Below are 12,789 nucleotides of genomic sequence, written 5' to 3'. Positions count from 1 at the left end.
AACAGTGCAGACGTCCTGCAGTACCTTCTACAGAGCTTTCTTTCCCACTTCAGAGGACATAACTCAGGCTAGAGCCCAGAAGAAGGGGCACCTGGGTCTCACATTCTCCCCGTGCAAAATGCAAGGAGGGGACTGGATGAACTTCAAGGTTCCAGTTCTAGCGCCAGAGACCTGGTTCGGCCCATATTTCTAGCTGGAACTGCCAAGAGGCAGAGGGAAGCAGGCAGCTAATCCTCCTACCTTCTCTTTTCCGTTTCTCACTTTGATTCTGAGAAGCATCCCCCCCCCCCCTTTCTCCTGTGAATGAAACACAATCAGGTCCCTTTTCTATCCCCACCCCTCCTCTCAGGACCCCCAAAAGGGCAATTTGTCGAGATTGAAATTTCAAAGGTGAAGGCCCCGGAATGGCTGCACAAAGCCTCTCAATTTAAAAAGCAAAAGACACAGACTGGCTTCGCCAATTAATTAGCCACCGAAGGACAGGTGGCCATTTATTCAGGGCAGGCTTGCAGAGAATCCTCTTTTGTCCTTCCATTTTCCGAAGAAGCGCAGACATATTGAAACGGGCTCCTCCCGCCGCGGGGAGCGAGATACCTGCCTTTGAGTCCCACTGCCCCCGAAATCTTCTCGCCTATTTTATGTAACAGGGGACCCCGAGTGGGCCTCGAAGAGCAGGGAACCTGCAAAAGGAAAAAAACAAACAAACAAAAAGGAGATCGCCAGACAATATGCACTGGAGCCACAGTGATATAAGGACCGAAAGGGCATCCGCCGGCTGGAAATCCGAAAAGCCCAAACCTATTGTTATCAGAAGGAAATTGAATTTTGAGTAAAAAGGAGAGGGGGATCAATGAAGTTTCAGAGAAGTTTCGCACATCCTTCTTTGTGGGAGAGGTGGGGTACTGCCAGACCAGAATAGCGTATACATTGTCAGATTGGATCTCCGTATCCTATTGCCTTTTTTTTTTTAATCTAAAGAGAAGGTTCAATCGGGGGGAAGGAGGTAGGCGGGAAACAACTGCAGTAAAGACAAAAGGTATTTACCCCCTGCTTCCCAAACAATAAAAAATTTACGATGCTCGGGGAGGAACCTTGGAAGACACTTCCTACTTCTGGCCAGGTAGGTGGGGGACCGCTCGGGCAGAATTTGGCTTACTCAGTCGCGCGCTTATGTATCTCTTAGATTAATTCCAATTTGTTCCAATTGTTCTTAGGGAGAAGGAAAGACGCATTTAAAGAAATTACTGGGGTGTAAAAACAAAAGACGAAGATAATTTTTTAAAAAGATAACAGACTCGGTTCTCGTGTCTCCACTTCTTCTTCAGCCAAGAATGAAAACCCAGCCAGATGCGGGTGAGCTGAAATTCCTGGATGCGAGGCCGGGTGGGGGTTGAGATGAGCAGGAGGGACTCGGGCTTCCCTTTTAAATAACAAATACATCTTATCTTCCCACCTCGGCCGCCCCGGGGCAATATCCTTCCCTGGCCGCCCCGCCGCCCCGCCCCTGTGCTCTTAACTGCAGGAAACAGGTCCGGAAGCTTTTGAACTACAGAGAATTGAAACCCGAGAGCTCTGGCTCGCTAGATCTTCGGAGATAGTCAGCCCTCCCGGCTGGAGAGCCGAGAATGCCGGGAGAGGGGCTACCCTCCGTGGCTGCGGCAGACCCAAAGGTTCCGGGAGCGCGTTTTACCTTTCTCGGGCTCCTAGCGCCCCTTCTGAATTCGCTCTCCTAGAGCCGGGCCGCCCTGGTTCGCTCCGGCTCCTTCTTGGGTGGTTGGGCCCAGAGAATAGGCAGGGAGATGGGCCTTTTCTGGAACCCCTGCAGATTCCAACACTGCTTTCAAGAGAACCGTAAAGAAACCGTGACAAAGATGCCAGTGGCTGCCCCTGCTTGGAATCCTAAGAAGAGGAAAAAAGGCCTCTCTTCTCCTTCCTTTTGCTTTCTTCTTCCGCCCTCTCTTCCCCCTTTCCTTTACTCCAGATCATTTTCTCCTGCCTCCTTTTCTCCCGAGCTTGCTTCCTTCTCTCCGTTTAACAACATTCCCCTTATCTAGATTTCTTCAGCTCCGTTAGGGCCACTCCGGGAAACAAAATTTTAAAGAGAGGTATCAACATCCGATTCAATTCAATCCAAAGTGTTTTCACACCACCCTCCCCCCTTTCCCACTTGGGTTGGAATTCAAATGACCCCAGTCAAGCCCGGTAGAGCAAATCCTAGCAAGTCGGGATAGAAATGAAATCCACTAGTAGCTGTGGAGAAGAAAGGACAGACTCGGGCTCTGGATGTTGAAGCTCTCATCCTGGGGGGGAAAAAGCCATCGCAGTTTTGTGGAACCAGGCCCCAGTTTTCTTAGACTCGCTTTAGGGGGCATATCTGTCTGCAAAGGACTTTTTCGATCCCCTGGAAAGCCTCTTTTCGTTCCTATTTCCAAGGGATAATAAGAGCGATAGTGATAGTAACAAAATAATTATAATTCACATGGCTGTAGCCTTTTAAAATTTACAAAGGTCTCTGCACCTATTATCCTGTTTGCTGGACTGATGGGAAAACCCCCAGTGGAGAGACACACCTGTGTGGTGCATTTTATGAAACACAGAACCGAAGGGGGGGGGGGGGCTATAATCTCCAAATGACCACGCCCCCATCTCTTCATCTTCCAGAGAGGAAGAAATATCAAAAGGAAGAGAAAATCCCCCTGAATCGTTTTAAGGGAGGGGGATATTCGTGAGGAGGGGAAGTGGAGTTTTCAAAGGAGCCTGTCCCAAATGGCTGGAAGAGACACAGATTTGTTCGCCAGGAAGAATCGGAAACCCAGTGAAAGTGAGTGGCTGGGGACCAGGGTGAAAGGCAATGATAAAAAAAAAAAAAAAAAAAAAAAAAAAAAAGTAGAGAAAGATTGCCTTAGAAAGTCTAGATCCCATCGCTGGGATGGCCTCGGTCATGCCGTTAGCCCAGGGAGATCAGAGATTTTGATTTTGAGGAGGAAGGAAAAGAGAAAAGGGAAAAAGAAGAAGAAAAGAAAAAAAAAAAGGAGAAAAAAGAGAAAAGCCAAGACTAGCTTCTTTCAGACACTGGTAGAAGAAACACAAGTTTAGATTCCACATTCTCGAGTAGTCTACACTGGCCACAAGCACGCGGCTTTCAGTTTGGGATTCCTTCTCCTCAACCCCGCCCCCCAACCCCAGTCCCACTCTCGTTAGCTTCTAGTGAGGGCCCAGAGCTCTTCTTCTGTCCCATCTCATTAAACCAGAGGGAGGGGAAGTCAAAGAAGTGCTCTCTCTCCCCTGCAGACTCCACTTCAAATCAAGAAGATCTATCTTCCTCTTCCTTGCCGAATCCCAAATCTCCCAATTGTGATTTTCCTATTTCCTCTTAAAAAAACAAAAACAAAACAAAATAAAAAACAAACCACCCCAGGTCTCCATCGGATAGAGAAAGAAGGTTTGACTTTTAAGGTAGGGTAGAGACAGAACTCTTGTATCTGTGTTTCGGGCAAAGCAGGGATCCAAGGAGTTCTAGGAACCTGGAGGACTCTGCAGTGACAGAGAGAACGACAGAGACGGAATGGGAGAGAGGCAGATAGAAAAACAGACAAAGACAAATAGACGTAGAAACAAAATTCATGTCCTAAATTGTGTATGCTTGGGATTTCTAGTGGGGGTGGGGTGGGGAATGAAGGAGTCTTGCTTTCCTGCCCCCAGAAAAATCGTGAGCAAGGTGCAAGAAAGATCAGGCTGGTTTTTAAGGCATATTTAATCTCTCAGTCAGGGAACATTTATTAAGTGCCTACTATATACTAGTCTTTGGAAATACAAAGAAATTCAGCTGTACCATACTACCCCCTTCCCTACGCATATCAGGACGATGGTTCAGTACTCAACCTAGTTTCGCTTTTTTTATCTGAGCTTTAGCACTCACTCCCTTTTGGAGGGAGGGGGCCTTTTTGGTTCCCGTTTCTTCTAGTCCTGGCTCTTCGCCCCTCCTCTTGCTCTGCAGGTCAGGGAATTGAGGGGCGTTCGTGTGCGTGTACAGGTGCTTGGGGAACCCCTGGTGACCCCTTTGGAAAGAAGGAAAGCTGGGAGGCCTAATCGTGCAAAGCAAAGCTGAGGGGTAACCCTCTCGGAGACCTCAGGACGCACACCGTTTGCTGGCGCTCCCCCCGCCCTTCCTCCCCACTCCCCAACAGTGGCAGCAGGATTGGGCGTGAAACCCTCCCACCCTCATTTGGACTCGAGTATTGAGTGGTTTCTGATGGGCTCATCGCCTGTTCTCGGGAAAATTCCCCTTCCCTCCCCTCCCCTTTTTTTCCCCAGAAAGTTCGTTTCCCTCCCTCCAGGAAAACTTCAAGAAACAACTAGCAATCTCAATTGCCCCATCCTTTTCCCCCACCCTCTATGGATCCTGAACTGGAGGAATCGGAGCTCAGGCCGAAGCGGGGGCCTTAGGCCATCGGAGGAGGAACAAAAAATCGGGGTTGGTGGGAGGCCCTGGGGCTCTCGAAAACAGTACAAAGCGACCCCTCCAAACTGAAACTTCAAGTCTCTATTGATCTATGGAAAAGCATCCCTGAGGAAGGGAGGGTGACTCTGGGTACCGAGGGCAGGCAAACTCGGAAAAATGGGCGGAGGAAGAGGAAAAACCCTCTAAAAGTGACTCCCCCAGGCCTCTTTTCACGTCCCCCCCACAATTCTCTCTCTCTCTCTCTCTCTCTCTCTCTCTCTCTCTCTCTCTCTCTCTCTCTCTGCTTGTAAATAGAAGATTCAAGCCTCCAGTGAGGTTCGCGAGCCGGTGGCAAAAAACTAAATAATTCAAACGAAAGCTGAGGTTGGAGAGGCTGTCTTCACACTTCTAAATGCACTAATGGACCCCCCGACTCCGCAAGGCTAGATCAAGGTCTCGGTTTACCAAAACAAAAACATCAAAAGGCCGCCCCCCAATTGGGAAGCGCCTCTCCCTGGGCGCCCCTTCCTCCCCCAGGCGACCGTTTACCAGTCCCATTCATCCCCTCCCTGCTCTCCCCTCTCGGCCACTGCTCGCGCCCCTCTCTGTTCTCACACTCTCCTCCCCATTCCAGCCCGTCCACACCACACCTGGCGCATCACCGCCTAGCCATTAGCTTCGGGCCTCCTTTCATCTTCGGCGTGGCAGACGTCTCTATTTATCCACTTGCAATCAATGAGTGGCGTCACCACGGGCCTTTGGGGCCCATTAAGGATGACAGGCTAGAAAGAAGAAGGCAATGGTGATCCCTCCCAGAGCCAGCGCAGCCCAGCGGAGCGCGAGCATCGCAAGGTGACCTGCCTCCCTGCCACTCTGCGCGCTCCGCTCCAAGCCGCCGTGCTCCGCTCCTCTCCCGCGGCGCGGCCCAGCCCCGCCGCCCTTCCTCTCCTCCCCTCCGCCTCTCTCTCCAGTCCGAGTCGGAGGCCAGGGGCTCCGGGCTGCTTGAGCCTGGGCAGCTGCCAGGTGGGAGCCTTCTGGAGGGTCGCAGCCCCCACCCCCTTCTCTCTGAAAAGCGCCTCGGGATGGAGAGCAGGAAGGACATGGTGATGTTTCTTGAAGGAGGGCAGCTTGGCACGCTCGTTGGCAAGAGGGGAGCTAATTTGTCAGAAGCGGTGGGGAGCCCTGGCCCCGAACCCCCAGAAAACATGATCCACCGGAATTGCCTGAGCCCCCGGTCGGGCCCCTTGGCGTCCCGGGAGAGGGGCGGAGGCGGCAAGGAGGAGGAAATCGAGAGATTGCCCCGGACAGCTTCGGGGGCGGGGGCGGAGAGCCGCTCGGCAGGGCCGGCTGGGGTGGCCCCGCCGCCCTCCTCCGAGTCCCCCTCGGCCAAAGGCCAGCAGAGCAGCTCGGATACCGAGTCGGATTTCTATGAAGAAATCGAGGTGAGCTGCACCCCAGACTGCACCGCGGGGAGCGCCGAGTACCAGCACAGGAAAGGTACACGCCAAGCTTTGCCCCAGCCCGTCCTCCCTCCGTCTGCCTCCCCTACCCCCAGTCCCAGAACCCCGCTGGCTCTCTTCCCCGCCCTCCCGTCCGTTGCCCTCCTGGGCAGTTCCCATAGCCTCTTGCCCTAAAGTGTCCAGAAAGGATGGCGGAAATGAGGGAGGGGGAGGTGATTTTCTCGGCCTAATTTCAGGTGAAGCAACAGAGGCAGCGGGGATGTCCTGGTGGGTTACCTGCTTCCCCTGGCCCGAGCCTGCCTTTTAGTCCCCCGACTAGGGAGAGGGTGCTCACTTCCCGCAGGGATCAGGGTTTGACTCGACCTCTGTGTAGGGCACTGATTCACTGGGGAGCAAGGCCCAGGCCTTGGGCCGGAAAATGGGCTCGTGGGGGGGGGGGGGGGGGACTTAGTGCTGGCCAGTCCCGTGAAGCGTCCGGGAGATAAGTCTAGCGGACCGTCCTCACCCTAGTGTTCTGGGGGAAGGTGGGAGCACGCCAAGGTCCCGGCTTTTCAGGCCTCTAACGCTCGGTGTGGCGGCTGGGCCGCAGGGTTTGGGGGTGGCCGGCTTGCTCGCTGTGGGGGCGAACTGCGTAAGCCTGGACGAGTGCGGAAGCGTTCCCTAAAGAACGCTCCGAAGGCGGGCCGGCCCCTCCGCCGCCCGGCCTTTTTGCACCTCCGCTCGAGGGCCGAATTACCTTGGCACTTCCAGGGCTGCCGGCGCCAGTTCGGAAATGGTCCCAATGAGCTAATTGCCTTTGGTCTCGGACACAAAGAGGGCGAGTTCCATTTGAAAAGCAAAGGCCGGGAGCAGGCCTCCCCATCCCCCCACCCCCGGTCCTTTGCCTTCACTACGCCACCCCCCTCCAAGGCCCCATCCCTTTCCCTGCACTTCTCAATCTCTCGCAGTCCCTCCCCTAAGAACCCGAAGCTGCGGACGCCGGTGGGCTTGCGGGAAGAAACCCCACCCTTTTTCTTTCTGCACCGTTCCAAGTTGAGAGTGGCCGGCAGGCTCTAGACTGGTGCGGGTGCACCTTCATCCCCCTCCCGTCCCGAGGACTTCAGCCGACGGGCTCTGCGGCGGCCAGGAAGGCTCCAGAAAACAGACGGCCTCCCGTGCGGAGAGTGGAGAGTGCAGAGGTCCCCGTCCAGCCATATGGCCGCAGGCCCTGGGCCAATCTGCTTGGGCTGAGGGAGCGGGAGGGGGTGGAGGAGAGACCTGGGGGGCAGGAGGTGCGTCCACACGGCCCAGGTCCAGCCCGACCGTCCACCACCCACGCACTCCCCGCGGACACCTCGGAGCAGATCGAACTGCAGCCTTCTCGCACAAGGGCATTTCGTGTACCTGTGCAAAACCCATGCCCCCATACAAGTGCACACACACACACACACACACGCACGCACACGCACTTCACGACGCCCTCTGACAGACTGGAAGGCTAGCGCAGAGGGGTCACTAACCCGATTTCTCTTCCCGGCCTGCAGAGGTTAGCCCTGTGGCGTTTCCCAGAACTAATCCTGGGAAGTAGTGAAAGCTAAATGACCCCCATCGGACCGATCACTCCGCGTAATCCCTCGATCCCCGAAACCCAGCTACTAAAAGTCTGCCCCTCGTCGCCCCTGCCCTTGTTTGTTCATCCCTTCCTTCCTCGGATGGGGTGGGGTGGGGTGTCTCAGGCAAGAACTTATTTACCTGGACAGCAGCCCTGGCTGTAGTTTGGGGGAGTCTGGTCTTGGGGGGCTCTTTCCTGTCTCCTTGTGCCTTTCAAGCCCAAATCCAGTCCCAGGCTCGCTTCTGCCCCCTTCCCTCCCTCCCTTCTCCTTCCTTCTCCCTCCCCTCCCCTCTCCCCCCCCCCCCCAAGGGCCCGCTGAGCTATCTCGAGTAGGACTGTGTCTGCTTTGGGCTCCCTTGTGCAGGGCCATGTTCCGAAGCCCTGGCCGGCAGTCCCAGCGGTGGCGGGGAGCCCCCCAAGAGCGGCGGCGGGGGCGGCCCGGGAGGCGGCGGCGGCGGCGGCGGGGGCGGCGGCTCCCAGGGCTCCCTGGCCTGCAGCGCCAGCGATCAGATGCGCCGCTACCGCACCGCCTTCACCAGGGAGCAGATCGCCCGCTTGGAGAAGGAATTCTATAGGGAGAATTACGTGTCGCGGCCTAGGAGGTGCGAGCTGGCGGCCGCCTTAAACCTGCCCGAGACCACCATCAAGGTAGGTACCGCGGCCCCTCCCAATCCGCTTGCGGGCAGCCCGCGGGCCTGCTTCCCGGGCAGAGGGAGCTGGGAAGCCAACTTTCCCCTTTGCTCTCATCCCTTGCAGAAGCCACGGGCTGGGGTGGGGAGGAGCAAGCCCCGGGTCAGAGCTAGGGCTTAAGAGGTGGAGGATGGAGCAGACTGGGGGCCTGAAATTTGGGCCGTGGAGGGAGGGATCGGGGAGTTCAGGAGGGAGGCTAGACCTGCGAGTTTCTTCCCAACCCCAACCCACCGTGCTCACTGCAGCATTAACAACTAATCCTGACTATTGAGTATTTCCTGGGAAACCACGACCCATTCCAGCCTCTTCTTCAATGTCCCTCCCCGAACGGTCTTCAGTTGAGTGAAGGCCAATGTTTGGTTCTCACTGAGGTCGAGACAGACAGACATGGAGGACAGAAGACTCGGAAACAAGCGACTCCAAAGCCTCAGCTCCCTGAGCACATTGTCTAATGGGGGGCGTGTTCGGGGACAGCTTTCCGGGCTCCCAGTTCTCTCTCCCCACAATTATGTCCACCAGAGTCCAAACCCTGCCTAAGAGCCTCTGGTGCCATCCTTGGGGCCAGGGAAACGCACCCGGAAGCCACCTAGTCCTAGGTGCCAGGGCAGGAGTGGGGGGGATCAGGGAGAACCGGTGAGCATTCCGAGGCTCCTGTTTCCTTCGTCTCCGCCAGGTGTGGTTCCAGAACCGAAGGATGAAGGACAAGAGGCAACGTTTAGCCATGACCTGGCCCCACCCAGCCGATCCTGCTTTTTATACTTACATGATGAGCCACGCAGCGGCCACAGGGAACCTGCCCTACCCCTTCCCCTCCCACCTGCCCCTTCCTTACTACTCCCACATGGGCCTGGGAGCCACTTCAGCCTCTGCTGCCACCCCATTCAGCACTCCACTGAGGCCCCTGGATACCTTCCGGGTCCTGTCCCACCCTTACCCGAGACCCGAACTCCTCTGTGCTTTTAGACATCCGTCTCTCTATCCAGCCCCAACAACGCATGGACTCGGAGGTTCCGGGGGCAGTCCGTGCTCGTGTCTGGCTTGCCACACCAGCCAGTCCAACGGCCTGGCACAGAGACCTTCCGGCTCAGACTTTTCCTGCTCCTCCACAACCAGGACGGACTCTTTCATCACCTTTACCCCCTCGGTACTGAGCAAAACCTCCTCAGTGTCCCTGGATCAGAGGGAGGAAGTCCCCCTCACAAGATAAAAGGTGCATCTCGGGTTTCTCCAGAATACTCATTTTTAGGGAAGACCCCATTGCTCTAGGACTCACCCTCCCACCACCCACCTTTCCACCTTTATTTAATTCCCTTCCATCTTCCCTTGGACATCTGTGGAAAAAAGAAGGAGACGGAGGACTGGAAATAACGCCTGAAAAGGAAACCTAGTGAAATGTTGGGAAAGGAAGCCACTTGGCTGGCTATGTCCAAGGCACAGCCTGCCATCCGTCTTTGGAGAGATGCCAGAGCCTGGCAGGGAAGGGACCTTACCTGTGTATGTCTTCAAGGCTCTAGCTGAAAAGAAAAGAAAAAAAATGATGAAACTTAAAAAACCCACACAAGCACATGAATATACACTCTCGCACACAGACACACACCTACACAAGCACGTACAGAACAACCTTATTCTCCTATTTTAACCTGATAAAGCTGAAACACTGGAAGGGGATATCGCTGTCTTTAACGAAAGGTTGTGTGCATATACATAAACCACATCAGGAGTTCTCTTTGCCAGATTTTCTGAATCTAGCACTGGAGATTCTGGATAGCTACACAACTCAGCATTTCTTTTAAAAATAGAGAAAAAGGAAAAAAATTGTTTTGCTGCCATAAAGATCCTACCAACATGTATATATTTTTGGTGGTTTGATTGCATTCTTTGTGTCTCAGAAATACAGTATATTCCAATCGATGAGCATCGAATCTCTTCCCTAGAATTCAAAACCTAACTTGGTTCTCATTTCATCTGCCTGTTTGTCTCTGTCTCTCTCCGTCCTCTTGTTTGTCTCACAAAAAGATCTTCAAAGGAAAGAAGGGGATACCTTTCCTTGCAGCAGGATGCAAATGAGTTATTTATTGAGAAACAAGTGTCTGATTATCAGGGGCTGAAGAGTGCCCTATCTTCCCCCCCCCCAAATTAGCAAGACTCTATGTAAGTAAGGGTTTTAAATGCCTTGTGTACAACAGCATGTGCTCTGAACAGAGACTGTGAGCCAAACGTTAACAAGCCACCAAGGGAAGAGATTAGGTGATGGGGAGGGAGCGGGTAGAACAGAACTCCTATGGACCATCACAATGTGCAAATTAGAGCAGAGCAGACTTGCTCTCCTCGGTTTATTCTTTGCCCTACCATTACCCATTGGTAATTTGGCTTTTAAATCTCTAATGCTCCCAGCCCCTATATTTTACCCACTCCCATCATTACCAACTGCTTTTGTGTTTGTCTTTCAGATATTCTCTATGCTACCCTCTACCTCTTGAGTGAGGGGGAGTTTTTTTTTTTCCTTTTCTTTGAGAGAGTTTTCAGCCCAGGAGGAGGAAGATCAGACTATAGTGGAATAGAGAACAATTTCTTGTTCTCTAATCCAGCCCTATTTATCTTGGAAACACAAAGGTTTCACTGTTTAGATTTGTTACCATGTTTCAATAAAAAGACCAAAGGAATCATGACAGTATAATAGCACCTTTGGGGACTTTTTATTCCTTTGGAGGAGAGAGGGAGAGAGAGAGAAAGAGAGAGAGAGAGAGAATTTGGTTTATTTCCTTGCAAAACAATAGCCAGTAGTGGGCATCCTACTTAAGTGAAAGAAAACAAAGTTCCCCTTTGCAGAGTTGGTCAAATATGTATGGAAGAATATCATCAGCCCAGTCAATGGTCTTTATCTTTCTCAGCCTCTCCTTATTGAACTCTAACAAATTCATCTGGTGAGAGGTGACTTGTTTAAACCATTCACTTTATGTTTGAGAGAAGTTAGACACTGAGGCTTGTGTGGATCCACACTGTCCATCTCCACCCACTCCCACTTTCAATTATTTACTAGCCAGTGACTTGCTGGAAAATAGGAGTAAATGGGAGGAAATTCACTTTAAGACACTTTGGAAACTGTTATAGATAAAAAGGTAGATGGATAGATAGAGCTCCCAACATAAGCACTAAGTGTTTAAAGAGGGCTTTGTCACAGGAACCTCCAGGAGAAGGCAGAGGAAAGTTCCAGAGTCAAGGGGGAGGGGTTTGAGTAGAGGAAGTGATGAAGTCTTATAGGGTTTTAGGTTGAGGGGAAGGAAAACACCTGCAGCAATGCACTTGGAGCAGGTTTCTGTCCAGTGTTCCACCCTCAAACAGAACAGAGCGGTGTCCTGCCATCAGGGTGAGGTTCACTTGGGGGAAACTGAGATCAGTATGTCCAATCCAGAGTAGGGTTGGGTCCTTTCCCCAGGAGTTCTTGTTGCCTGGGTTCTGAAGGTACCTGAGTGCTTCAGGTGTTCAACTTTAGCGGGTCAGGGGGATGAGGAGGAGTCATCCACGGTGGGGAGACATCAGCTCAGGGTCGTAGTCCCCCACCTTTTCCCTCCCCATCCCCATCTCTAGCTTTACTTCTGTCGCAGAGAAAAAGCTGGAAGCAAATCCGTCCCAGTCAGTACCTCCACCTCCCTGCTTCGTCTCCCTTCCCCTGATCCCACCCACACACAAACCGAGTCCTTTAGCCGGTGGATCCCCAGCGGAGAGCCGGGGCTCTCCTCGGACGGAGCGGGCTACCTTCCAAGGATGGGGCTGCAAAAACCCGCCGGTGCACTTCTCTGTTCTTTGCTCGGTGGCCCGAGATTGCTTGCGACAGGTAAATAGGCTGCGGGCTGCGGAGATGCCAGGCGTATTTTCAGTTAATAGGGAGGGAAAATGAGGTGTCTGCAGCGATATTGGAAAGTACAAGATCGATGATCCGCCCTCGTGTCCAATCAGCAGCCTTTAATTGACTGTATTTTCTGGGTAATTGAGCCTCTCTTCCTCCAAATTGAAGTGGAAGATATAACAATACATCTTGCCAGGGGGAATTACTCATCACTTCATAATGAAATTTTCCTTTTGCCAAGCATCGGGGTTTTGTGCCGGGGCGGGCTCGGCCTCCCCTCCCCTTTCTCTTTCTCTCGTTTATAGCGTGCCCTCCCCGAACCGGGCCGGGGAAGGGGGCCGCTTTCACCACTGAGAGACTCTCCACAAGTGTCAGGGCTTCCTTTCTCCTTATCTGAGGGTTCTATGGTTTTGGGCAACCCTGGAGATTTTGGGGAGATCACTGAAACGTCCCCTGCGCCCTCCACTCGCTCTCGGGCGGCAGGTCCCTCCCAGCAACTTCCAGCAGAGCTCGGGGCCTTGGAGAAAGCGCACGGTAGCTTGCTGAAGGCCCACCTCGGGCCTGGTGGGCCGCACCTGCTGCCCGGGCCGGGCTCTCCAGCCCGGGCCGCTCCCGGGCTTCCATCCAGCTTGAGGGAGCGGCTGCCTGCACGCAGGCCGGGGCTCCGCCGAGCTGTTAGCGTTTGATTGATTGCCTTATTAAAGCGTGTTCTTGTAAGTGTGACCAAGCTGATTGCATTGCATATGTTTGGGATAATGTT

At 53.4% G+C, this 12,789-nt stretch overlaps 1 protein-coding gene across 1 annotated transcript; it reads left to right on the top strand.

The window, feature by feature from the left end:
- Positions 1–5,523: 5,523 nt before the first annotated feature.
- Positions 5,524–9,389, top strand: EVX1 (even-skipped homeobox 1). The gene is made up of 3 exons (XM_031938572.1): positions 5,524–5,938; positions 7,857–8,140; positions 8,856–9,389. Exons 1-3 carry the CDS (start codon positions 5,524–5,526, stop codon positions 9,387–9,389), a joined length of 1,233 nt encoding a protein of 410 aa, XP_031794432.1.
- The last annotated feature ends 3,400 nt before the right edge of the window (positions 9,390–12,789 follow it).

Source organism: Sarcophilus harrisii, chromosome 5 (genome assembly GCF_902635505.1).
Source record: "Sarcophilus harrisii chromosome 5, mSarHar1.11, whole genome shotgun sequence".
In the NCBI taxonomy this organism is placed as follows: domain Eukaryota; kingdom Metazoa; phylum Chordata; class Mammalia; order Dasyuromorphia; family Dasyuridae; genus Sarcophilus; species Sarcophilus harrisii.
The sequence above is the reverse complement of the archived record's forward strand: the minus strand, read 5'-3'. Positions and strand labels throughout refer to the sequence as shown.

Coding starts and splice junctions, on each gene's coding strand:
- EVX1 (XM_031938572.1), top strand. CDS start 5,524: ATGGAGAGCAGGAAGGACATGGTGATGTTTCTTGAAGGAGGGCAGCTT. Junction 5,939..7,856: donor CGAGTACCAGCACAGGAAAG/GTACACGCCAAG, acceptor TCCCTTGTGCAG/GGCCATGTTCCGAAGCCCTG. Junction 8,141..8,855: donor TGCCCGAGACCACCATCAAG/GTAGGTACCGCG, acceptor CGTCTCCGCCAG/GTGTGGTTCCAGAACCGAAG.